This window comes from Heteronotia binoei, chromosome 2 (genome assembly GCF_032191835.1).
Source record: "Heteronotia binoei isolate CCM8104 ecotype False Entrance Well chromosome 2, APGP_CSIRO_Hbin_v1, whole genome shotgun sequence".
NCBI classification, from domain to species: Eukaryota; Metazoa; Chordata; class Lepidosauria; order Squamata; family Gekkonidae; genus Heteronotia; species Heteronotia binoei.
This window is the reverse complement of record NC_083224.1, coordinates 124806930-124833807: the sequence shown is the minus strand read 5'-3', so window position 1 is coordinate 124833807 and position 26878 is coordinate 124806930. Positions and strand designations below refer to the sequence as shown.

The following is a 26878-nucleotide window of genomic DNA, read 5'->3' as shown; positions in this document are numbered from 1 at the left end:
TATTCTTGAGCTTCCTGACTGTTTATTTAACACTTCCAAGTACACAAAACTGTGTTCTGTCTTAACATTCCTCATGACAACATTGTGAAATTGGGTATCAGCTCCTTATTTATCAATGGGAAACAAAGTGCAAGAAAATGATCTGCCAAAGGATAAGATGGATTTGTAAATTCTGTCCTCCTGCCCACTTCAGAAGCATTTCTGTTCTCTGACATGAGTTAACACTTCAGAAGAAACTATTTTAAACATAACAAGAGAAAGATAGTGTAACATTGTACTGAATTGAGCTGCAATTATACTAGATATAAGAAAGATTGAAAAGAACACATGAAATCTGAGACCTTTGGATATGGAGGCCACTTCACATTTTAGGATTCACAGGTTGCTTTGTTGGGTTAGACCATGTTTATAGGTGTTAATAATAGCATCTGGAGAAAATCACACATTTTGGGATCACTGAAGCAGTAGCTCATTAAGCCAGAGGGCAGAGCGGGAATGCTCTCCGTTATGGCTGCAGGAGAACTCATTTGACTCCTCAGACAGACGTGAGCCACATGTTCCACTGGGCAAGCCTAGGATCACAGCAGAGGTGGTGCCTGCAGCCTCAGGGAAGAGGGTGTGCCTTTTGTCAATCAATTCAATATTCAGGCTGCTGGCCAATTAAGGAGTGTCTTTGATGTGAATATAATCTACAAGCATAGATTTTTAGGTACAGAATGGAAGGCTTATTTGTCAGGAGTTTCAGGACCAATGAGACTTATTTAGAGGACATTTACAATTCATTCCTACATTAGACAGATAAAGTGTAAACAAGTTTTATTAGGAATCACTTGTTTCCAATTAAAGCACTTGCCATCATGGGCCAAAAGGACTATTCAACGGTTATTCTATTTTCTACCCCTTCCTCTAGCACACCTCTGGATTAATCATTTTCACTTATATTAAACTTCCAACGTTCTTTTAAAAACATACCCACCAATGGAATACCTTTTCACATGATTTGTTGGCATTATAGATACATCTCTTGCATGCAAAAAAATTAACCATGAAGTATGTACAGAAACTAACATTCATACCATAGACAATGCATTATAAATTAAGATTACAGTTTGTAATTATAAGCATGATGAGCAATTGCATTTACTGAATATTTTTTAAAGTTATACATCCCTGCAGGTTATCAGATTAGTTGTACTTAAGTGATTTCCCTTCCCCTTACATATCTGGCAGTAGTATAAGTGGTTTTCAAAGCAAGAAACATTCAGAAGTGGTTTGCCATTGCCTGCCTCTGCAAAGCAACCCTGGACTTCCTTGGTAGTCTCCTGTCCAAATACTAACCAGGGCTCCTACATATCTAATTGACCATATTTATTCTGGAATAGATTACAATGTGTCAATATTTACAATAACCTGTTCCCCAAATTTATAAATCAGTGGTCAGTAGAAAACTGCCATTTATAATTTTTAAATTGTACTTAATACCTAATCAGCAATAATGCCCAAAGCAAAACTTGATTTCTTAATGCCACCAAGTCATCTTTGAGAAAATACAAAGTTTGATATTGTTCATTTGGATTGCAGCAGCACCCTTATATGCGCCTTTGTTGTTGAAACCCTGCAACTCCAACAGAGAGCTGGGGGTGGAAAGGAAGAGGGCAAAACTTTTACCTTTGTTGTCAGAAAACAGACCCTCCTGAAGCCACACAAGTTTTAAAACTGCTGCACACTGCCTGCTTTTTTCTCTTTAAAAAAAACCTTTAGTGTTGGATATATTTAAAAACAAGCAAGCAAACAAAGCCTTACCTTATTAGATGCCATCTCACTAACAGATCGGTAGGTCTGAATGGTTTCAAGTTGGTCTAAACACCAGTCCAATTCTTCCAATGTTTCCATTGCTAATTTTTGATAAGATTCCTCTGCAAACACACACATAGACATGTAGTTAGTCTTCAGCGACTGCAGGCTTTCCATGGTGGAGTCACTGACACAGCTCGGACCAATGCTGCTATAGGTGCTACAGTGCTCTTTCATCATGCGTTCTGCAGGCTCCTGTTCTACTCTCAGTAGAACAAATCAATGCACTTCCTGCCTTTGAATGGCTCTTGCAGTTTGGTGGCAGAGGTTTTTTTTCGTGCTTACTGGCTTTGAAGAAGCGATGTCAGTAATATATCAACAAACTTCCTCTAGAAAGGAGTGTAGGAGGAGGGACACACTCTGACAGGCTTCTCGTATATATGCATTCACAGAACAGATGAGGAAAAGCAGTTCTTCCTAAGCAGGGTTTTTTTACTCTCTCTCCTCTTCAATATTAATCACCTCGCTGCACTTCTTGTGTGAAGTGATGACATTGTAAGACTTGTAAAATGCCAGCACAAGAGATTAAGCAATCAAATTGCATGTCTTTTTCTCCCCTATGAAAAAGTTTCAAAAACGTAAAGAAATAAATAATTGGAAGGAAGTTTGCAAGCTATGGAAATACTGTTGACTTTCTAAAATTTTGAAAGTTTATTCATCTCCAGCTAAAAGGAAGTCTTTCCATAGTGTGGAGACTTGTTTTCTGAACAAATATTTATTTAGTCAGCTGTTTTATGAGATGTCTCTGACATGGAAATGAACAGAAGCCATGGAAGTGAATTTTTTAACTGGCAAAATGAAAATCCCACTTCCTTTAACCAAATTAAAAATTCTTTTTAGTTTATGTCAAGGACATAGGGAAACTGTGAACTGGATTTTTTAGGAGTAAAATACTTTTTTTTTGGTGAACTTTTATTTCTCTCTCTCTGCAGATTTTGATTTCAGAAGGATAAACCTCCCAACAGATTTTCTAAGGAGGCCTGAAGGAATCCACAAAGGCTCACAAGCAACTAGCATCTTGGACTAGGTCACTGAAAATGTCTTTAAAAGACACACCGCATATATATATTCCCTGGCACAAGGACTGTGGGATTTTGAATAATAAGGCTAAAAGTGGGGGCAATCATAATAGCAAAGAGCCCTAGAGAGTTACAGACACTGTGAGTACTGCTACATGAAAAGGCATTGAGGCTGCTAAATTCTTCAGTTTTTAAAATTCTGGTTAAGTAGCCATTCAGAGTAAGGATACACATCTAACTATGTCCCCCTTCCTCTGCTTATGTCTTCTGTTCTCTTCTGCACAGCATTTTAATCACTAAATTTTTGCATTTATACTAATGCCTGGATGCAAGCCTTATACATAGGGTTGCCAACTCTGGGCTGGGAAATTCCTGGAGACTTTGGGGTAGAGCCTGGGGAAGGTGAGGTTTAGGGAGAGGAGAGACTTAGTGGGCTATAATGTCATAAAGGCTACCCTCCACAGCAGCCAGGTCTTCAGTGGGATTGATCTCTGGAAATCAGCTGTGATTCCAAGATATTTCCAGATCCCATCTGGATACTGACAACCCTTATACAACACACTCCCACATTTGAGCATAAACTTAAGAACCTGTTGTAAAGGTAACATGTTGACAGTTTTAATCCTGTTTATACACATTTCTAAGAACATTTGTAAAAGAGCACATGGACCATCAATACTGAAGCCTCTGAGAAAATTTAGCAGGGACCTGAATAACTGTGTTTGATGCAGAAATCTCTGTATAAGAAAAGAGGATGGACTAAACAGCCATCTATTCCACAACAAAATATGATTTGTACTTAATCAGCTAATCTCTTTTTTGCTGACATTGTGGCATCTCATTATCAGCAGAGAAGAAGAAGAAGTTGACAACATTGGATTTATATTCTGCCCTCCACTCAGAGTCTCAGAGTAGTTCACAATCTCCTTTATCTCCCTCCCCCACAACAGACACCCTGTGAGGTGGGTGGGGCTGAGAGGGCTCTCACAGCAGCTGCCCTTTCAAGGACAAGTCCTGCAATAGCTAACCCAAGGCCATTCCAGCAGGTGCAAGTAGAGGAGTGGGGAATAAAACCCAGTTCTCCCATACAAGAGTCAGCACACTTAACCACTACACCAAATTGGCTCTCTTAAGTGTAAGGGTCTTACACTTTTCAAAGCTTATTTATAGTGACTATATTTACATTGTTCTAGCTTCCTTTTCCTTTTATTCCCTTAGAAGCTCATAGATTCATAAATCTTGAGCAGTGGAAAATACTTATTCCTTATTTTTTGGATGTAAGGGCTAAAAGGAAGGAGGCATATTTTGCAATTGCTCAGATAAATTTAGGATCCTTATTGCTAGGGTTTCTGTAGTTTAAGAGGATGATTGTTTAATTAAAGGGTTAATATAATGATCATATATATATATATATATATATATATATATATATATATATATATATATATATATATATATATATATATATAACCCTACATTCGACCAGGGCATGAAAGGATCTATTGATCCTATTAAGGCCACAAGGGCAGGATCACGGTGTGACCCCCTAAAGCAGAATAGGTAAACCAATCTCAGCCAATTTTTGTGCATTGCTTCACTAAAGTAGAATAGGTACACCCAGGGGTCATTTCATAGAAAAAGAGCTGCAAGGGCTCATTGGCACAACTGATTTGCAAAACTCATTTGCATATGCCACGCCCCTGACATCACCGGAAGGTGTACTAAATTATATCAGCTCAGCATCTACCTCAAAATGCTTCTTGAATTATAATTGCATAATAAAACCTTACTCCCATCATACTTTTTAATTAATTTATTTATTTATTTATTTATTTTATATCCCACCCTCCCCACCAAAGGCAGGCTCAGGGCGGCTCACAAACCAAGGGTCAACACAAACACATTAGTGTGACCGGTAAAATAATCAACAATAAAACATAAAAACAATTGGTTAAAACATTTTGCATGTGCTACTATAATAGTTTCAGGCAGCGATTGAATTCTGGTGGTTAACTGTACTCAGAGGTCTCAGGATTGCCATAGCATGGTAAGATAGGCCATTGGTTCTTATGGACCAGTCCTGTTGCTGCAGTTGTTACCATCATGTGAATACCTGGCGGAAGAGTGCCGTTTTGCAGGCCCTGTGGAACTGTAAAAGCTCTCGCAGGGTCCTAACCTCCTCCGGCAACTCATTCCACCATTTGTTTGTACTTTCTGAAGGCAAGTGCTGCAGATTCAGGGATTCATTTTTCTTTCCCTGGGAGGGGTATACCCTGTAGCCACTGTTGCCTCCCAGAGCCTTGCTGCCACCAACCAGATCCAAGATAACCTCAAAAAACACTCAAAGCATTGCTGGGGCTTATCTTCCTCCTTACTATTGGTGGTAAGGCAGTGGGCATAGCCTATGTCTATCATGGCCTCATAGAATTATGCTTCCAGCAGCTGGGAGAAAGATAACTCTAAGTGGCATTGCCAGTCCTCTTTTGGAGACCAGCTTTCTCTTAGCCACAAATGGTAATTGGTGGAACCTATATCTGTCTTCTAACAGAGACATTCTGCCATTGCCTGGGCAGCACCAGGGGGGCTTGTCTTTCTTCTATCTGCCAGTGGTGTGAGGAATAGCCTACAGGACCTACACTCATCATTGTCTCCTGGACTTTTGCCATTTGTCCATGTCCTGCCAGCAGTGCTGGGGGCACAGACTGGATCCAAGTCAGACAATCCATCTAACTGAGGCAACAAAACAGTCTTGAGCTACCTTGTGCAGACTAAAGCTGGGGTAGAAAGAGACTTTTATAATAAGCAGTATGCCTGCATGGGAAAAAGCAAATGTTTCGCTTTTACTCTTTGAAAGATAAGTCCTGGAGCAGGAGACAAAGAGAGAAGCTAGGCTACACTGTCTCCATCCTTTCCAGGTAAGGGAGAAGGGCAGTTCCAGAAAGCTTCTCATCTTCCCCCTCTCCCTTACCAAGGAAGACATGGCCAAACTAGATAAGTGTAAGAAATCTGTTATAAAGAGAAATCTGAGATCTGTCTGCATTAAGAGATGAGAGGGAAAAAAATTCTGATCTCTCTATGACTTTTGCATAAAAGCACTCATGACATTCCCTAGTCCTCCTCAGCCCCAACTGTTATTAGACCTGGTAGAGGGGGAGAAAAGACAAGGAATCTCCTGCTTACATGGAGAGCCAGTTTGGTGTAGTGGTTAAGTGTGCTGACTCTTATCTGGGAGAACCGGGTTTGATTCCCCACTCCTCCAGTTGCACCTGCTGAAATGGCCTTGGGTCAGCCATAGCTCTGGCAGAGGTTGTCCTTGAAAGGGCAGCTATTGTGAGAGCCCTCTCCAGCCCCACCCACCTCACAGGGTGTCTGTTGTGGGGGAGGAAGATAAAGGAGATTGTGAGCCGCTCTGAGACTCTTCGGAGTGGAGGGCGGGATATAAATCCAATATCTTCTTCTTCTTCTTCTTCTACATGCAAAGAAAGTGAGAAAGCATGGGCAAGGGTAGCTCAACTGTGGCTCCTCCCATGACCTATTCCTGTTTTGAAACATTTCCCCTCCACACCTTAGTTCCAACACTGGAAGTAGATGGGCCAGATGAAAAAAGCTGAAATCAACTGAATGCAGGGAGGTAAGGCAGGAAAGGGTTTAGTTACCCTCCCCTCTGCATGCTCTGCTTTATTTAAAAATAGTCCTCCCAGTGCAGTCCTAGGAAAGGGGGGAGGGATTTTATTGTCTTTTGCTAAATAGTGGATGCCTCATTCAGAGCGAAGGTGGCATGGTATAGTCTGATCCCATCAGATCTTGGAAAGAAAACAGGGACTGTAGTTGGATGAGAGACCACCAAGATATGCTCTTTAGAGAAAGGCAATGGCAAACCATTTCTGCTTCTCACATGCTTTGAAAGCTCCTTACTGAGGTCACCGTAAGTTGGTTGCAATTGTATAGTACTTATATATGTAAATACCTAATTCACACAGTTCATCCACAAAAAGATCAAATACATTTAAAAAGCACTATATGGGTGATTACAGATTGGCACTTTCAGCCAACTCAGAGATGGCTTTGAAATCGACCCAAAGAATCCTTCCACACACAAACATCTGCCTCCCGTTCCCATCCCATACTCAGCCCATCCTCTGGCCTCCACAGGCTGGCTCAAAAAGCTACCACTTCCGAAGTGGTAGCAAATTTCTGAGCTGACAGCCAGTTGCCCTGTCGGCATCTGGAAGTGGAAAGGCACAAGCGAGGCACCATGGCCTGTGAAACTGCCAAGCTGCCCCAAGACACTTCCAGGTTTTTAATTCTTAAAACCTGCTGGGAGTGCTTGAGCACATGAGTGCTTAACTTATTTGTGGGGGGGAAAGAGCGGTCTGGCTTCTGAGGCACCTCCGCTTGTGGAAGTGCCTACCTGCCTTCCAGATGGAATGCAGGTGCTTCACTGGGCAGCTTGTGGAAGTTTCGGGATGGCTCTTTTCCAGCTGGCTCAATTTGGAACACCTCCCAACTGCCCCAAATTGGCCATCTGTTATCACCCTATAAGTTATCCTTCAGGCTTCAGATAATCTGAAACAAATATCTTCCTTGGAAAAGTTATCCTACTACTATTAAGAAAGGGTAAGAGGCCATGATCAAACATTTTTGTTTCAGATGGGAAAGTTGCTTTAACAGTTTCATTCTGTGCTCATTAAGCAGGGTTGGTCCAAGACACTGAAGGTAACATCGCTCAAGACCAATGTATGTGGAACTTTACAGAGAGAGAAAGAGAACAAAATTAGAGTCCAGTGGCAGAGAGAGAGTTAGCAGTCTAAACGTCAATGAAGGAGACAACACAGAGGGAAAGAGAAGAGTGTGAACAGCATGGGAATCCATGATTAAGGCTCATGTTATCTAGAAAAGTGACCATTAGTTAAGGCCAAGGACTTATCAGATGTATATTGCATTATTACAATGCTGGAAAGATGAGGTTGCAATCTTCTTCTCCATGATATGTAAAATGTGTGAAAATTACAACTTTTCTGTTTGGTTCTACAAAGAGGAACAGGGCTTCTATTCTGGAACTAAGACTGTCTCTGTGTGTTTACCACTGGCTGACTAGAGCATCAGCAGATCTCTTATATGTATGAATGAGCAATCAAAATAATATTGGTGCTAAAAAAAAAGTCAGTTAAGGCACAAGTGTCATTTGAAAAACCTGAATTGGATTTTTTAACATTGGTAGTAACACTAGTCATTTCCATTAGTATCAGTGGGGAAATATTTCTGGGTGTTATCCATTCTCACAATTGGAAGGAAATCCACAGGGACTGCACCTTCACCCTCTTTCAAATTTTGGGCAGAGAGGAAAAAGCTTCTCCATTCCATAAGCAATTAGAATTCTTACTTGCAGAGCAGATGCAAGTAGGTGTCAATTGGCATCAGTGAACTTTCTACTCCTTATCTGGGAGCCTCCAACACACAAGCCATATGACCAAGGTGCATGCAAGTTAATACTTTTATTTATAAAAATAAACGTTGCAGATAAGAACATCTAAACCCTTTACACCCCCTGTCTTACTCTGCTATGTTCCACTTCCTTTATTTCCAACATTTCTTTCCTTCTGTTTGGCTTGATTGTTCCTTTTGGAGCCTAGCCAGGAGAAAGAAGACGAGCAGCACCTTAAAGACTAACAGGTTTTATTCCAACATCAGTTTCATGCAAATATCATTACATGTGCTGAAGTAGGTTGTAGTCCATAAACACTGCTATTATAAAATTTTGTTAATCTTTAAGGTTCCCCTGGACTCCTATTTATTTTTTGCTCCAACTCAGTAGTACAGCTAGCTACTCTTCTGGATAGGAGAAAAATGGTCTTCTGACCTGCATAACTGATTTTCTTTTTTAAAAAAACAGACCCTCCCATTTCTGGTTTGTGTGTGTGTGAATGGAAGGAATCACCTGTATCAAAATCCCAAGGAGCCTGAGTTGAATCTTCCACAAAGCCACTTCTACACAGTGGCTAAAATTAATTCATGATTTGTAAACAGTGTCCAATAACAATCTAGCTATGTTGGCCTGGGACCCACAGGTTTGGCACAGGTTTCATAGTTTGTACAAATCCTACCATGAGGTCACAGCAGAGATAATTCTGCAGTGGTGGGAAATAAATTGTTTGATTCCATTCAAGGCTCCTGAACAGTGCCATAAGAGATATTATAAATTACTATACAGAACATTTATATTGTAATATTCCTCATTTTTTCTACTTCAGCTGTTTAACCATGACATGATTGCTCTGGAATACTTATACAAAAAGCTGTCTATAAATTAAAGATAAAAAATCCTGTTACAACTGACTTAATATTTATTTATTGTCAGGCCATGATTTTATAGAATACCAATCACGTGCATGAAAGTCACGTTGGAGATTAAAAATGTGATTGAGAAAGAGAAAGGATGACCCACAGTAGTTGACAGCACAGACATTTGGGCAGGGTTCGGTTGATCACTCATTAATCTCAAACTAAACATGTACACAAGAAACACCCTTCATTTAACTTTCCCAGGTAGCAGAGCTACATTTTATTTTGACATGCCAAAACAAGATAAATCTGCTTTCAAGTTAGGATAGCTGACATTAATTCTTGACCTTTCATAGTTAACATGGGTGTTGTGGAGACTGTGAATTTATGCACCTGAATTTATATTAAAAAGTGCTGAATTAATAACTCACAGTGAATCGTTTACTTAAAAAAAAACCAAAATGCACACACAAAACACCTAAGCTTCATAACAAGTCAAAGAAAGATGCCATAAACATAAGAAAAACATGTCTTCTCAAACTTTTGCTTTAGGAAATTTTGGTTCTCCTCATAAGTTACAAAGAAATCAGAAGGAAAAGGTATATAACGGGATTAGTCAATACAAGTGTGCAAAAAATTACAAGATTTGGGTAGTTTGTTTTAAATTATTGGGAATGGGATTTCATTGCCTATGGAGAGTTCTTCTGTATCTGAACAGCAGTGACTTCAAATACAAAATGCTGTGAGCATCTATAGTTTCCAGTGTAAATCCAGTATGTGGCTTACAAGGAAGCTATGAGTTATCGGGGGTGGGGGGGGGGGAAGGAAGTAACTGGATGCACTATAGTTAGAAATAACAGAGATAGGTCCCCTCATAAGTGTGCTTAAGAATAACACACACACAACATAGAAGCAGTAGACTTTTTTTTGTCCTGTGAAGTAAGTCCAGATTCCTCCCACCTTTGCATTAAGTCTGACTCATGTTTGACTTTGCTGGAACTGATGTATCAGTCTTATCACTTGGGATGGGCACAAACCAATAAACGAATAATGGTTTCTGCATGTTTAGAATTGGGCCAATTTGTGGAATCGCATCATCCCCAGTCAAAAAAATGAAATTTATTTCTTTTGTAGGTTATCATTTGTTTCATTTTCATGATTTGTTTACAAGACTGCCCAGTGCTGATTCAATCAATTCCTAGGCAATACTGGGGATGAATGTCTGGGAGTCCTAGAAACACCCAGTGCCGTTGTCCATAGCTTGATTGGCAACTCTGGGAGCCAATCAGGGAGCTCCCATCCTGCTCTATGGGAGCAGACACCCAGACTCAGCTGCTTTCACTTTGCAGCACAAAGAGAGAAGAGTTAGTTGTTGTGAGAGCTGAAATTGAGCTTTCCTGGGGGCACCTGCTTTGGTAGGGTGATCATAACTCAGACATTTGAAATCCAATCTTCACCAAATTTGAAGAGCAGGTGGAGAAGAGCCCGTTGAAGACTCTAGGTGAGTTTGGCATCTCTAACTCATGAAGGGGCTGTTCTACACCTTCCAAACCAAATGAATCAAATGAACTGGTTAAGGAAATCTAACAAATCATAAACCAACATGACCTACCTGTTTGGATAGTCAACTTAACCACAAACCAACATGAGCCACCATTTTCCTGGTGTGTACCCATCTTTAGTTACTACTTTTGACTCTCTGCCCATGCAGCTGCCCTTTTATTGTTTTAAGAATGCTGCCTGTACATTTAAGCAAAGTTCTTTCATCATCTTATTTTTTGGGAAAATTGATCCAAATTGTAAAATATTGCAAAAATGCAATGGGGAGGGTGATTCAGATTCATGTTGGGAGGGTAATTCAGGTGGGCAGTCATGTTGGTCTGAAGTAGCAGAACAAAGTTTGAGTTCAGTGGCATCTATGGGCAGTAGAGTTTATGATATTGCAAGGTAGCCACGGATCATCTCTACACATAGACTTCTTCCACTGTGAAGTCTCAGGATCAGTTCTCCTCACCTTGTCTCTCTTGATTAGGTATGTATGGCAAGAAGGTGGGTGTGCTTCTCAGGTGCAGTAACTCCTCTTTCTGTGTACATTTCTACACACACGAAATTACAAATTATAAACTAGATTGTAAGTTATAGCATGCGCACAATGAGAGGAATTCTCAATGGTTGATGGTCATCCCACTTGATGGTTTGCCTAGTGTAAACCTGCAAAAATATCTGAGCATTCTTGGAAGCCCTGCAGGACATATTTCTTCAAGCTGGTTCTTGAAGTTCAGAGCAGATGTCTTTTAACACAATAAACTGTATTGTGTTTTGCTAGGTGTTGGTTTTGCTTTTGTTACCCATTTCAAATTATTGGGATGATACCAATTTACATCTAATGAGAAAGATTTTCACCAACATAAACGGGCTTTATGTTGGCCAAAATAATTTTAGAATGGCACAATTTGTTTCCAGTCTGTCCCTGACACCTCCATTCTCAGTCACAAAAAAACCAATTTTCTTCCATGTCACTGCTGCACAGCATCTGGTGACTGCTACTGAAACAATAGCATCAACTCACACTGTGTAGTTGTACATTATCTTGAGTATATAGTATTAATTTAACACCACAAATTGAATTGTGCTATTGTAATCATTGTGAATGATCTGAGCTACTCTTTTGCAGACTCAGTGGCTCATAGCCAAATTGCATACATTTCAGAATCTTATGCAAAAAGTTTCGTATCATTTGTCCTAGAGTTATTAATCTTCAGAAAATCTCTGGTTTGATTTTACAACATATATTACAATTAACAAATGCAGGCAATCAACTTTTGAAAAGAAGATGGAAAAGCACTTATTAAAAGTCATGTGATGCATTCATGAGTTCCAAAATTTGAGTCATAACCATATTAAGGATGATCAGTCATCATTTCCATGCATGCACCAGCTTTTAAAAACATCAGAAATAGCTAGACTGCAATAGCATTATAACATTATAATGATCTACATTAGATCCTCTGCATCCCAATCTTTCATTTTTTTAAAAGGTAAGTCTCTACCCCCTTTTGTTGCTGAAATACACCTTTCACCTTGTGTCTCTGCAATGCAGGAGGTCAATGTTTTTATGTTTGTATTGCTTTTTTATTTTGTCCGGTCAAGCAAATCTGATTGCTTGACCCCTAATCTGTGAGCTGCCCTGAGCCTGCTTTTGGTGGGGAGGTTGGGGTACAAATCAAATAAATAAATAAATGTAAAATGCATGCTGAGAATTCAAGAAACCTAATAGACAGATTAGTATGTTGTTACAACATTATCACTATCCAGCAATTGTAAGGTTTTTTTAAAAAAAAGAAAAAGAAAAAAGCTGGTGATATGTGTGTGCATGTGGGGGTGTCATTTTTGGATACATCATAGAATCACAGAATTGGAAGTGACCTCCAGGGTCATCTAGTTCAACCCCCTGCACAATGCAGGAAACTCACAAATACCTCCCCCTAAATTCACAGGATCTTCATTGCTGTCAGATGGCCATCTAGCCTCTGTTTAAAAACCTCCAAGGAAGGAGAGCCCACCACCTCCTGAGGAAGTCTGTTCCACTGAGGAACTGCTCTAACAGTCAGGAAGTTCTTCCTGATGTTGAGCCAGAAACTCTTTTGATTTAATTTCAACCCATTGGTTCTGGTCCTACCTTCTGGGGCCAAAGAAAACAATTCCACACCATCTCTATATGACAGCCCACAGAAAACAATTCCACACCATCCTTTATATGACAGCCCTTTACGTACTTGAGGATGGTGATCATGTCACCTTTCAGCTGCCTCCTCTACAGGCGAAACATCCCCAACTCCTTCAACCTTTCTTCATAGGACTTGGTCTCCAGACTCCTCACCATCTTTGTCGCCCTCCTCTGGACCCATTCCAGCTTGTCCATATCCTTCTTAAAATGTGGTGCCCAAAACTGAACACAACACTCCAGGTGAGGTCTTACCAGAGCAGAGTAAAGCGATACCATCACTTCACGTGATCTGGACACTATACTTCTGTTGATACACCCAAAAATTGCATTTGCCTTTTTAGCCACCGCATCACACTGTTAACTCATGTTCAGCATATGATCCTCTAAGACCCCCTAGAACCTTTTCACACATACTACTGCTAAGACAAGTCTCCCCCATCCTATAATGATGCATTGGATTTTTCCTACCTAAATGCAGAACTTTACATTTATCCCTGTGCATTTTTAATTGTGTTTGCTAAGAAATTATGGTACTTTTTTATACTAGCCATATTGTGATGAGTACACTACCATATAGTGACTACCCTAGCTTTACCAGCAAGACAGACAGCAGCAAGGAAGCCTAGCTTCCCCCATAATTCTCATACCTCAATTCAAATACACAGCCACTTGCACAGACTTGGGTTTACTTACTCTTTAATTCAAATATCATATTTTATGCTGCTTTTCCTACAAGCACCTACATTTCCTTTGTGCACCATTTTATCCCAATGACTTTTCAAGTAGGTTCGATTGATCGAGAATGATTCACCAAGGCTAAGCAAGGGATAGCTGATAAACTAGGCAGTCCTATTGTTTAGAGTGTCAGAGGGCAAGAGGTATGAGGGGTAACCCTGAGCCCCATATCACCACCCCAGCCAGCAGTTCAAGTCTCTCTTGCCCACCAATGCAGCGGGAGAAGGGAGGGATTGCATCAGAACCTGGAAATCACAGCTGATGCTCTAGAAACCCAAAAATCTCCACAGTCTTGACCAAAGAGATTTCAGGGATTTTCAGCGCATTACCTATAAGTGGTGTCATTTCTGGATTTGGATGCAATCCCCCTACTTTCTCCTGACACATCAGAGGGCTAATGAGTGTCAAGCTGGCAGTCAATCGGTGGCTTGGGGCATGCCCAGGCTGGCTCAAAGGAGGAGTGCCTGCACTGCCCTGCCTAGGGCACAGAAAGCCCTTGGGCAGCCCTGGAAGCAGCATTCCTCAGTCCTTGGTATTGCTGAGTCTGAATCATCTGAGATGAGGATGCTAGTCTTCCCAATGAGACAACTAACATCGGTTTCCTACTACCTTTGCACAGTGTTCCCTGTGGTCAGCTAGAAATGTGTTTGTATTCTCAAAGCATTATAAGCAGTATTTCCTTCAGCAATCTAGCTTAAATTGCTATCATTAAACATACAGGCTAGATTTTATATACTACTATCAATACTCCCCATAGTCACTAATCTGTAAGGGTTTTATTAAAACTTATTCTGAGTTACATGTAGCTCTTTCATTATCCATTTGCTGGAGACGTACAAAACAGCAGTGCAATTTAATGTCAGAACATAAACCAAATAAATTCTTTAATGCAGCAAAATGAGCTTATGGATTTGTATGATATATGCACGTCTTGCATCATCAGCACCAATTTTAGGAGGTCCAGGAACACTGAACAAACTGCCAAAACAGTCTTACCTCAGAGACAGACAGATCTTAGATGCTTCTCTGTGTCTTCTCCATCAACTTGCCTGAGAAAGGGCCACCGCTCTAGTGTAGCCTCATGAAGCATTTCGTCAGAGGCCATGGCGGCTGCCTCTTTCCTGTCACTCCCTCCTCTCCACCAGGGAAGCTGCTAGTCAAGGACTGTTGCTAGGCAACTAATGTTGCCTCAGCTGAATATAATGCCACAGAGACCATCATCCAAAGCAGTTGTTTACTTTAGGATGTGGAGAGATATCTGTTGTCTGGAGTTCAGTTGTGATCCCAGGAGCTCTTCAGGCTCCACCTGGAGGTTGGCTACCCTAGACTTGGCTGCACCCTCTGGGTGAATTGATGCCATCTGACTGGCATAGATTAACTAAGTCTGGTTGCTTGCTCCTGTTCAGCAGCAGCCCCCCTATGACAGCCAGTGTGACTTAGCAGCTGCCAACTCCAGGTTGGGAAATTCCTGGAGATTTGAGAGGTGGAACCTGGAGAGGATAGGATTTGAGGAGGGGTGGGACCTCAGACAGGTACAATGCCATAGATGCCACCCTCCAAAGCCAGCCATTTCTTCCTGGGGAACCACTGGAGAACCTGGGGAAGACAGCCATTTCATCCTGGGGAACCAATCTCCAGATAAGGGCTAGAGATCACTCAGAATTACAAGTGTTCTTCAGATGGCAGAGATCAGCTCTCCTTAAGGTGTGGGGGTGGGGTGGGGTGAGTGAATGCCTTCACTTGGATGGGTGGGAAGACAGCAAGGGGGGGGGGCACCCGCCTAGAGCCTCTTTCTAGAGTCCGTATTTTTCTTCACAATTGGCCTTATTCCTAGTATTATTATAATGCATTATTATAACATGCATGACTACTTCTAGCTTTATTCAATTCTGTAATTCTATAATAGTAAACACAATGGAATAAACCACTGCCAACAGCTTAAAAATTAAAATAAAAGATATTCTTAACAACCAAATCCTTCAAAGAATTTATTCTTATTCCACTAAATACCTTCAGTGTTCTTTACCTATGAATCCTTGGTTTATGGACTGTGTTTTTCTCATAAACTCAAAATGAGTTTATAAAACTGTCACTAAGTATACTAGATAGGAAAAGTGTGAAGGAAGAAGACTAAAACAATTTTTTAAACCCCACTTTTTTCAATGTTACAATATACAGATTTAATCTGTGGTAATTTCCTCAGCAGGAGAAAATCATAGGAAATTTTTGGAAGGTTTTTATTTTTTTTTAATTAGCCTTCTGACACATGACTGAAGTGCAAAGGATATCTGCATTTGGTCTTCTTGTGGAAGAGAGGTAATTTAGGTCATGACACTGGTGATTCAGTGACATACAACTATGTTTGTTCAGTTTCTTTCTTGTTGATTTTGACTGCAATCCAGAGAGTCACATAACTCAAGGCTGGACAATGAACTCACCCAACCAAGCTATCGACTTTGCTTGGTGGGATAGATGATGAGTACACGTGCTCCAACTGTACAATATTTGACCTGAGCCATTCCACAAATAGGCCTATATGTGTGAATCATTGCTCCCTTCAAAGTGGAAAATCATACATAGCAAGGTATATATGTAGGATTCTGGATCCCCATTGAACCAGTGTTGCATTTAAAACTTGGGCCAACAGTTTAGAAACTTTTAATTCAAATATTGCTGTTTCCCATTGTTTGTTCCAAAGTATTTTAAGATTTTGCAGTCGCTTAATATTCCTTTACTTGTTTTATCCAGGAAATGGCTCATAAGTGTTTTATGCATATACTGGTGTCATGCAATTATAGGTAAGAATTTGCTATGTAGAGCCATAAGGTATGGTGTAGTTTTAAAAATTGTTTGAAATAAAATCTGCCTAAAGACTACTCTGTAGGAAAATGGAAGATATGCACAATAGTGCTTATATTTTAAAATAACAGAATATTATATTAATGATAAAATAGGAAAAAATACTGAAATATGCTCAAAACATTATCCAGCTCTTCCAAATTCTGACATGTTGAGTCTCAAACTGCTTATTAGTACATTCCTTTTTTTAAAAAAGTAGGTACATCTGTTAATCTCCCACAATTTAGCCTGCTGTTCATATGCTGTTTAATGTTTGCATTTGGAGACTCTCCTGTGGGCTTAGGGATACCAGCCTCAAGGGGGGATCTGGAGAATCCCCAGAATTACAGCTCATCCCCAGAGATCAGAGTACCCCAGAGAATGGATGTTTGAAGGGTGGATTCTATGGCATTGTACCCCACTCCAAACTCCATCCCCAAATATCCTGGAGTTGCCAAACTTAGATTTGCCAAACTTAGATTTGGCAACCCTACCCCCCATCCCCTGCCAGTTCCCAGGGAGGATCTGGCAATCCTATATGGATTTAACCTAAATCAGTGTGCCAGAGAGGAGCCAGAGTTTATAACAAACAGAACAACAGTGTTTCATAATTATTGTAGGTATCTCTTCAATAGGCCTGAATGGCTCTGCCAAAGTACCCAGACCAAGAGATAAGCCAAGGAATACTGTTGTGAGTTTGCAGAAGCATTGTGAGGGGTTCAGGTCTCTGTCTCTGAGAATCTGATGTGGGGTAGGAAGATTTGCTGCTCTGAGAACCTCTTTGCCTCTACTTGCACCTTGCCTGTGTATTTGTAAATAAAGTAAATAACAAAAACACCACAACTCTCTGGTGCTTTCTCCTCCAAATGGAACTGACCAGGTAAGCACTGCCCTTGGACCTTCCCATCTCTGGGAGAAGTGGGGATCATGTAACATTATTTTAAGCACAATATCTACCAACACAATCTTTTTGGCTGTGATCCAGATGTGCATGTGTACATCAGAGTTTTTCTGTGAGTTTCGCTTTAAACCAACTGTGGAACATTGGAAAGTTACTTCAAAATATCACCATGAAGTAAATGGATGAAGTAAATGGATATTGTGCTTGAATAAGGCACAGAAAGGGTTATTATAGAGGTTTTGTGTTCTGACTCCTTTTGTGGCTGAGCATTACCAGTAACATCACAATTGTTTCCTGCACAAATCAGGGAAAGAGAATATTTCCAAAAGTGTGGACAGTGACACTATTATTAGCATGGTGATCATTTAAGCAGAGATTGGTTAATTACTGGGGATGTCAGCACTGAAGGCTGTTTCACACATTATGTTTTTCTGTTCAGAGACTGACCACCATATAATTTTGTATCCTCTGAAACAAGGCATGAATGTATTTTCTGCTGTGGACTAGACATCTGTCCATTTAAAAAAATTGGACACCCCAAAAATAAGGTGCATTTTGGCCTTTGAAACACACAGGCCCAACCAACATGCTAATCTTCAGTCCAATTTTCTGTGCGCTAGCAAGTATTGTATTGGGCTAAAGGACATAGATGGCTTTTGCTTGGTTGTTCTTAATGTTATAATCATATCATGTTGACTTTGCTGCTGCAGTCTTCATTGTTACTGTTTGCACATTTTACAGAGTGTTGAAGCTGCAGTACTGCAGTCCTAAGCTCCGCTCATGACCTGAGTTCGATCCCTGGTGGAAGTTGGGTTTTCAGATAGCTGGCTCGAGGTTGACTCAGCCTTCCATCCCTCTGAGGTTGGTAAAATGAGTACTCAGCTTGCTGGGGGGAAAGTGTAGCTGACTGGGGAAGGCAATGGCAATTCACCCTGTAATAAGTCTGCCGTGAAAACGTTGTGAAAGCAACGTCACCCCATTGTTGGAAATGACTGGTGCTTGCACAGGGGACCTTTCCTTCCTTAGTATAACCGTTAAAATTTGAGCTCTCAAAGCAATACTTTTGGAATGGAAAGGCATTTAAAATAAAATAAAATCTCACATCAAGTCATAAAGTCCAGAAAAGGAATTCACGGGAGGAAACAGCCCTTTTAGCCTCGCACATCTTTTCTTTGTTGTTTGTAAGCACCAGAAGTAAAGTTTTTATGCAATTCTTTGACTCATGCAGTGGCTTCTACCCCTCCCCCCCAAATTTCTGACTAACACTAACATTAGAATGAGCTGGGAAAGCTGGTCTGGGCCCCCCAACAAAAATGGATTAATGGAAGAACCAAGGAATAATGTTTTCTTCAGGTCTGAGGGAGTCCTCAGCAGCAGCTTTCATGCTTCAAACATGCTCAGCTCCAAAAGATAAATATATTTTGAATTTCCTTTCACACAACTGAAAGTTTGTTCTATAAACTTTCCTCACATCACACACAGTCTACAAGACATCCTTCCTTATTACACCTTTGTATTTAATCCTTCCCAATTCCCACTAGGCATAACAGGATCCGTGAGGTCCATATAACAAGGTACATGAATGTAACTGTTCAAGGACCTTTGGCACAGGATTGACTGACCTTTCCTGTTGGGCATGAAATTGTAAAGGACCTTTGGCATAGGACTGACTAACCTTTCCTTTTAGGCATGAAATTGTGACAGAAAATAGAAGATTTAGAATCACCACTGAAGTCATGTAACTTCAGCTTTTTAAAAAATCTATCACTATTATATCACTTTTCTCAATAAAGCACAAGATAAAATACATTTCACTGCCTTGTATTTTTACCTCTAAATCCTTATCTGCTTCTCCACCCACCCACCCCAATTTGAGATGGTCTGCATTTGGGCCACAGAAGGTGGTGAACAAAACTCACAATTCAGCTTGAGGAGTTTAAAATACACAGAGTAGGAAGTGATGCCTGGAACCACCTACTAATTAAACCCAATGGGGGTTCCAGAATCAGAGTAGAAAACTCCTAACACAGGGAGAAATCAAGAAGTGATAAGAAAGGGCAAATCACAAAAAAAGCAAAGGCTTAGTATCTATGAGGCACCTGAAATCAATCTTGTCCTTTTGTCTCAAACATACCTGATTGTTCCAGCAAAGGATAAGATCTTCCTCCACATGCTTAGGGGAGCCATATATATCCTCAAAATTGTGCAATTTAAAAAGCCCTTTTAAAGAAAACCCTTGTCTGTCAGATCCATTCTGAGAGCTGCATATCCTGCACTGTGCGCTTAAAGAAGACAAGACAGCTGTAGGATGTACATATTATACCCCAGTTAACCTAATGAATGAATCTGTCAGTCACTTAGTCTTGGAAGAGAGCTAGCCTCTCCTCCCCTACATGCTGGAACCTCAGAAGGGTTCCTTGACTACGCTCGGGGAGTCCCACTGACATCATTGCTACTTGCTTAGCTGCCATAGATGGCAGTTGGATCGGATGGAATGACAGAATGCATGATGGGGGTAGCACGTGTGGAATGCCTAACATGAGAGTCCACAGGTGTAGCTGCCTGGGAACAGTTTATATTGGTTGCTATGGAACCCTGATTGGCTTACACATCTTCAGAGCCCACAGGAGGCCTGCTGAGGAGAAATGGAAGCTATTTTTTAATAGACGCCATGAAATCAATCCCTGAAGAACGTCTGGAGTTAAAGGCTAAAAAGGTTTGGCTGACTAATGTTACATGATATATGTAAGTCTAGCTATGAGACATAAAATTAGTGTCACTTTTCAGCCAGAGCTGGTCACAAGAAACTACTCCTTGGTCACTCTTTTAAGGTTGTTTATATATCTAGTAGCTGAATAACAACAAATCAGTGAGAACACCATGGTTATTTTAAAAAACAAACAAACCAGTAACTGAAGTTTTAAAAATAATGGGGAGAGTGTATCCTGAAAGGAAGAAACTTTTCCCCTGATTTTCTCCAAGTGCTAAAAGAAAACCTGATGTTCTTCTTTTAAAACGTGTCTGCCTCTAGGTCTTTGGCATAAGCTTACTGTTGGGAGGGCCAGCAATCTATTTAATGACTGCATTGACGTCAATAGCATAACTGAAATACTTACTAAGATGCATGAGTCCAACTTTCAGGGGGTGTGTGTTTCTAAGCAATAGGAAAATGAGAAGTGGATTCTCTGTGAGAACGAACTACAGGAAATTATATGAATGTTTTAAGCAAGATCATTTGAACACCAATTAATTTTTTCCCCAAAAGAATTACAAGATTCACCTGACACAAGCAACACATCTGTTTGATTTCCAGCAATTCCAGGATTATTCAAATAGTCAAACAGACTTTGTATTCTAAAGATCACCCTTACTGCACTCTAACACAAATGAAGGTAGCATTCATTTTCATATACTTGCTATATTTTCAGGTATTTAAGCAGGAAACAACAAGAGAAGTCATGGCAAAAACTTGTCTATTTTTTGAGTTTCTGAGTTGATCCATTGAGCAATTTTGGGTTTTCAGAGAAAGAGCATTCCCGTTGATCCTTAAAGTCATCCTATACAATGTCCTCAACACTTCTGCATTTGAAAGACAGGACTGTCTTCTATTTACTCTATTGAATTAAGATGTTCACAAATTAGGCTTCTTCAGTATGATCCAGTAGCAAGAGAGAACTATTTATGAATGGGAGACTATGTTCAATTCTACACATATTTATTCTGTGGCCTCAGGAAAACCACTACTTCTCGACCTCAATTGCACTTCTGTATTATTCTGTATCCTCACTGGATTATTGCAGGGAAAAACCACATTGAAACTATAATGTGATTTGCACCTGAAGCTCTGTAAACAGTAGCACAACTGTATGAACTAAAAGTGCTGGTGTACTTATTGTATTTTTATCCTGCTCTTTCTCCAAGGAGCTAAAATCATTGTATAGTTCTCTCCTGCTCCATCTACTTTATTCTCATAATAACCCTGTGAGAGTTTAGGGTGACAGAAAATGACTGGCCCAAGATTATCCAGTGAGTTTTACAAATATGTGAGAATCTGAACCCAAGTCTCCCCAGTTCTAGCCTAACCACTATACCACACTGTGCAGAAATTTGTCAAATCAATGAATTGCTATGCTCACTATAATCAGTGTGCATGACCTGAGCATCATTAGAACATCCTCAGTGCTTCTTGGGAGATTTGGAACCATGGTAGCTGATTCACACACTTTCAGAATCAGCACAGGTTAAAATAAAGCAGCTCCTAAATTGACCCTTATTCAGTAATTGATAACCCTAACTACATGTATTTTTCTTTTTGATCAGTCATGCACAAACACATACCCACCTCAAATATAAATACACATACATTTAAGGCATCCTAGGAGCTCAGGCAAATGTGAGGGTTGACAGTTCAGGCCAGTGAAAGCAGCAAATAAAGAAAAATACAATTTCTCGCTATCTTCTTAACAGTGGAATTTTTACAATACTTTAATCCTATGAGTCCTGGGAAGTGCTATGTGATTTTCTGAGCACAGCCACAGCCTAATGCTGCAAAGCATAACAGCCAACTATTGTATTGCTGAGCATGTAATTCATTATAAATGCTACATTTATCTTTTGCCCTCAGACTCTTAAGGGCTGTTCTGTTTGGGAACCTACTGTAACAAAAGATTGTTTTAATAAAATGATTTCATACCTTTAAAATTATGCTAGCTCCTATTATGCTGAAGCAATAGCTTTAATCCTGTAAGCTAATCAGTCCCAGGACAATCTTGAAGATAATATAAAATATCTATAATAGTTTGCTTATTTAGAACCAACTTCCTCTCTCTTTTCTTGTAAAACCAACCTTACTGATTGAAAAGCTGTATCAATAGGCAACACTGATTTTATTTTCTGCATTATACACAGCACAATGTGAAAGCATACACTACTGCAAAAAAAGCCCTTGTCTAGAGTAATGGCACTTATGCAGATGTGTACAAGCACCATATGGGTGAGAATCAGCCATAAAAAATAAGAGCATATACATGCATAAGGTTCATATTATATATTATTGAGAATATAGTTAATTCAGCACAGATAAATTATTTGCAAAAGTTTTCTCTGATAAACTTGATGGACTATCAGGAAGCAACAAAAGCAGTCCTTTAATGGTATTTGTGGGAGCAATTTTAAGCAGGTCTACTCAGACGTAAACCCAATGTTATTCAGTGGGACTTACTCACATTTAAGCATCTTTAGGACGGAAGCCTACAGCATTTACAGGAATAGGGTTCCAGTTTTCACATTGTAAAGCTATCAAAATATTCATCTAACCAGCTTTTGTCGTTAATGGACTGATTACATCCAGGGCTTTTTTTTTTAAAAAATTTTTTTAGCAGGAACGCAGTTCCGGCTGGCTTGGCATCAGGGGATGTAACCTAATACATGAATTCCTGCTGGGCTTTTTCTACACAAAAAGTCCTGTGCAAAACAATGGTGATGTCAGGGGGTATGGCCTAATATGCAAATGAGTTCCTGCTGGGCTTTTTCCTACACAAAAAGTCCTGATTACATCTCTTTTAATTTCCTTTTGTATAAAAATATATATGATTGCTATGGGATTCATCAATTTGATCAATTCTGGCTGACTCAGTATTTTATTTTTAATTTTTATCTTTGTTAGTATTATTGTTAATACTGTTATTTTGTTATGTAAGGTATGTTTGTGCCTTGTATTTTGTATTGATCTATTATTTTAAACTGTAATAAGGGGGTGTCATTACTGGCCATAGGAGCTTGACACCCAGCAGAACATAATGGACAGACAAACAGACAGCTCAGAAGTAGTTGTGGCTTCAATTGGTCACAGAGAGAACTGAGGACCTAATTTCACATGTCCTGAAGGCCAGTATGGATGTTCCACTTCAATCCTGTTTAGGTGGTGAGCATATTTTAGCTTGCTCGTTGAGTCAAATGGACCCTATGCAGTTCCAAATGGCTCTGCGGAATCCCTGGCCCACTGGTGACTCATTGGATGACTTAGTGGAGTCCTGGCATGACCGGCTCACCACAACCATCAATGAGATCGCTCCCAGATCCCTCTGCGCCCCTGTTCAAAGCTGGTGCCACAATATAACCTGGAGTTGCGGCTGATGAAACGGAGGCTCAGATGACTAGAAAGGCAGTGGCGGCATATTCGGGACGAAGTGACTACAACACTTATGGGTCATTTATGAAGTCCTATGAGATGGCAGACAAAGCTGCAAAGAAGGCTTATTTGTGGCTAGGATTGTGTCTGCAAATTTGTGCCCGGCACAATTGTTTAGCACGATTCGGTCTCTTACTATCCTGCAACAGAGCAGACCAAATGTTAAGAAATTGGAGATAGGTTGTGAGGCTTTTGCAACTTTTTTTGAAGATAAGGTCCTGTCGCTCCACCACAACCTCCCTGTCACATTTGATACAGTATGTGAACTTGAGACTCCATGCCTGTCCTCTGGTTCAGTTTTAGACAGTTTCACTCTACTCAGCCTGGAAGAAGTGGACATTCGCTCTACTGTATGCTTGAGAATGTGCGATCTGGACCCATGCCCGTCCTGGCTGATCAAGGCTTGCTGAATGGAGCTACGGCATCCTTTATGGGAGGTCATAAATAGATCCCTCTCTGAAGGTCTTTTTCCAACGTCTCTTAAAGAGGCAGTGGTTCACTCTCTTATAAAAAAAAAACATTAGACCCAGCCGATGATGATAATTATTATTATTCTGCCCATTCCCCCAAGGGGGCTCAGAGCAGAGTACATCAAATATATGATAATAAAGCAATTAAAACAGCTAAAATCATAATAAAATCAGTTACAGCATTAAACTCGGAAACTAATCAGCACTTTACATACCATAGATTATGATGTTACGTAACCCACTGGCCCCCATCGGTAACAGTCCGAATAATGATGAAATAGCAATGCTATATTAATAGCATAATTTTTTCAGCACTGATGATGGTACAACATGTTGGTACAGCAGGAGAGGCCAACTGAACTAACAAATGGATGCTCGCTGCCTCATCCAAAAGCCTAGTGGAACAGCTCTGTTTTACAGGCCCTATGAAAGGCTAACAAGTCAGGTAGGGCCCGGATCTCCATAGGAAGCTGATTCCACCAGGTCGGGGCCAGGACCGAAAAAGCCTGGCCCTGATAGAATTGGCGAATTATCAGCTGGTGTCAAACTTACCCTTCTTGGGTAAGATCATAGAGAGGGCAGTAGCGTTACAGTTGCAGAGCTTTCTGGATGACACTTCCGTGTTAGTTCCCCACCAATCTGGCTTTTGTCCAGGTCACGGGACTGAGACAGCGCTGGTCACCCTCAAGGATGATCTCCAGCAGCATCTGAATTGAGACTGTTTGGCAGTGCTGATATTGTTAGATCTATCAGCCACATTTGACATAGTCAACCATCAGCTACTGGCCTACCGCCTTGCCGACACAGGGATTCAGGGGTTGGCCTTACAATGGTTTTCCTCTTTCCTCCAAGGTCAGGAACAAAGAGTGGTGATAGGGAGACAAACGTCCTGGAGGCACCCACTTGTCTGCTGTGTGCCTCAGGGGGAGGTGCTCTCCCTGATGCTGTTCAACATCTATATGTACCCCCTTGCCCAGATTGCTCAGAAATATGGGTTGGGATGCCATCAGTATGTGGATGACACCCAGCTCTATCTATTGATGAATGGCTGACCTGACTGTGTCCCAGAAAATCTGGACCTGGCATTGCAAGCTGTGGTGAGATGGCTCAGGCCGAGTTGTCTGAAGTCAAACCTGATGAAAACAGAGGTCCTTTGCCTGAGTCGTGGTGGTCCTGGCAAGGAGATTTCCTTACTGGTCATTGATGGGGTGCCACTTGTGAAAGCGTTCAAGGTCAGAAGCCTGGGGGTACTATGGAGGCCCAGACAGCAGCCACTGCCAAATCTACCTTTTATCATCTGGCAACTGTGATCCATGCTATGGTCAGCTTGATACTGGACTAGACTACTGTAATGCCCTCTACATGGGGCTGCCCTTGTCCCAAATCCGGAGGCTGCAGATAGTGCAGACTGTGGCAGCCAGATTGCTGTTAGGGCTCTCCATGCAGGAGCACATACACCTTGGGCTGCAGGCACTGCACTGGCTGCCTGTGGCATGCAGGATTCGCTACAAGGTGCTGGTTATCATCTTTTGAGCCCTATATGGACCTGCCTACCTTAGGGACTGCCTCTCCCCACATGTTCCCCAGAGGGCACTGCGATCTGGATCTCAAAACTTGTTATCAATCCCCGGGCCGAGGGAGGCAAAACTTATAACAACACGCAAAAGAGCCTTCTCTGTGACTGCCCTCTACTGGTGGGATCCAGAAGATGTTAGAGCTTTGCGGGACCTTGTCCAATTCTGCAAAGCCTGTAAGACTACATTATTCCACCTTGTGTTTGATCGTTAGTCATCAACTGGAATTAGTAACATCAAACCTGAAATGTCATTGCCTCAGATGAGAAGAATGGTTATAAAATTTAATTGAATGCTGCCTACTTAAATTATCTATTTAATTTGTTACTGAATGGCATGGAAATTAGCACCGATTGTTTTAATTAATGTTTTTATTGATCTTGTTTTATTATCATATGTTGTGAGCCACCCTGGGTCTACTTGTTGGGGATGGTGGGATATAAATCAACTAAACAAAACGAGACAAACATTCCTTGTGCCTCTAAGAGGCAGCCTTGGTGCTATCAGTCAAATCTGCTCTTATATTTCTGTACCAGAACATAATGCTCAGGTGTGCGCAGATCCAGTTCAGATTGGGACTGAGGCATGTGGGGTGAGGGAAATTTAAGCCATCCCCACTAAGTTTTGTTTCTCCCAACCTGAAATGGCCCTGTCTGCCTTGTTGGGGAGCTTATGTATACATGCCATGTTATATGTTCAGTGTGCAACAGTAGCTCTCCAGCACAATTTCAGGTTGGGAAAAGAGTGGCAAGGAAAAGGCTTCAATCCCCTCTCCCCATGTGCCACAATCCCAATCTGAATTGGGCCTATATGTACCTGGGACAGGGTTGCCAGGTCTCCTCCTCTGCCTTTCCAGTTTGTTGCCTGCTGGTTCCTGAAGCACTGGTGTTAGGAGATGGGGGAAGATGTGGGTGCATGCCACTCCACCCCCTAAATCTTCAGGACAGTAGAAAGCTATGGCCTGGCAACCCCAGAGCTCTGAAAATCAGTTCTGAGCCCAGAACTCTGGTTGAAAAGATCAGGTCAGACACACAGGGGACACAATGTGTGATTAGCCCCTCAGTTTCTAGCTGAACATCACTCTATTGCAATTAGCCTGGGGGGCTGTGAAAGTCTATGCTGTTGCTTTGGAGGAGTCTGAAAGAGGATTTGTAAAATTATTGTTTTTTAGCCAGTCTTTCCTTCAATGAGCTCATGACATATTGCCACCCCCCAACAAATCTATCATGTAGTCCAAGATGAGAGACAGTTACTGGCCCAAGGTCATTCAGTGAGTTGATCTGAGATT

General features: G+C 40.9%; 1 protein-coding gene across 3 annotated transcripts in view; it reads right to left on the bottom strand.

Annotated features, from left to right (window-relative positions):
* The window catches only part of PDE4B (phosphodiesterase 4B), a 489843-nt gene that overhangs the window by 39719 nt on the left and 423246 nt on the right, over nucleotides 1-26878 (bottom strand). For 2 of the 3 annotated variants that reach the window (XM_060231968.1, XM_060231969.1), the window contains one exon: nucleotides 1804-1916. In XM_060231968.1, coding sequence (XP_060087951.1) covers nucleotides 1804-1916 — 113 coding nt within the window. Of the gene's footprint in view, nucleotides 1-1803; nucleotides 1917-19490; nucleotides 19747-26878 lie in introns of those variants that run through there. The other variant, XM_060231970.1, reaches the window with a different exon arrangement.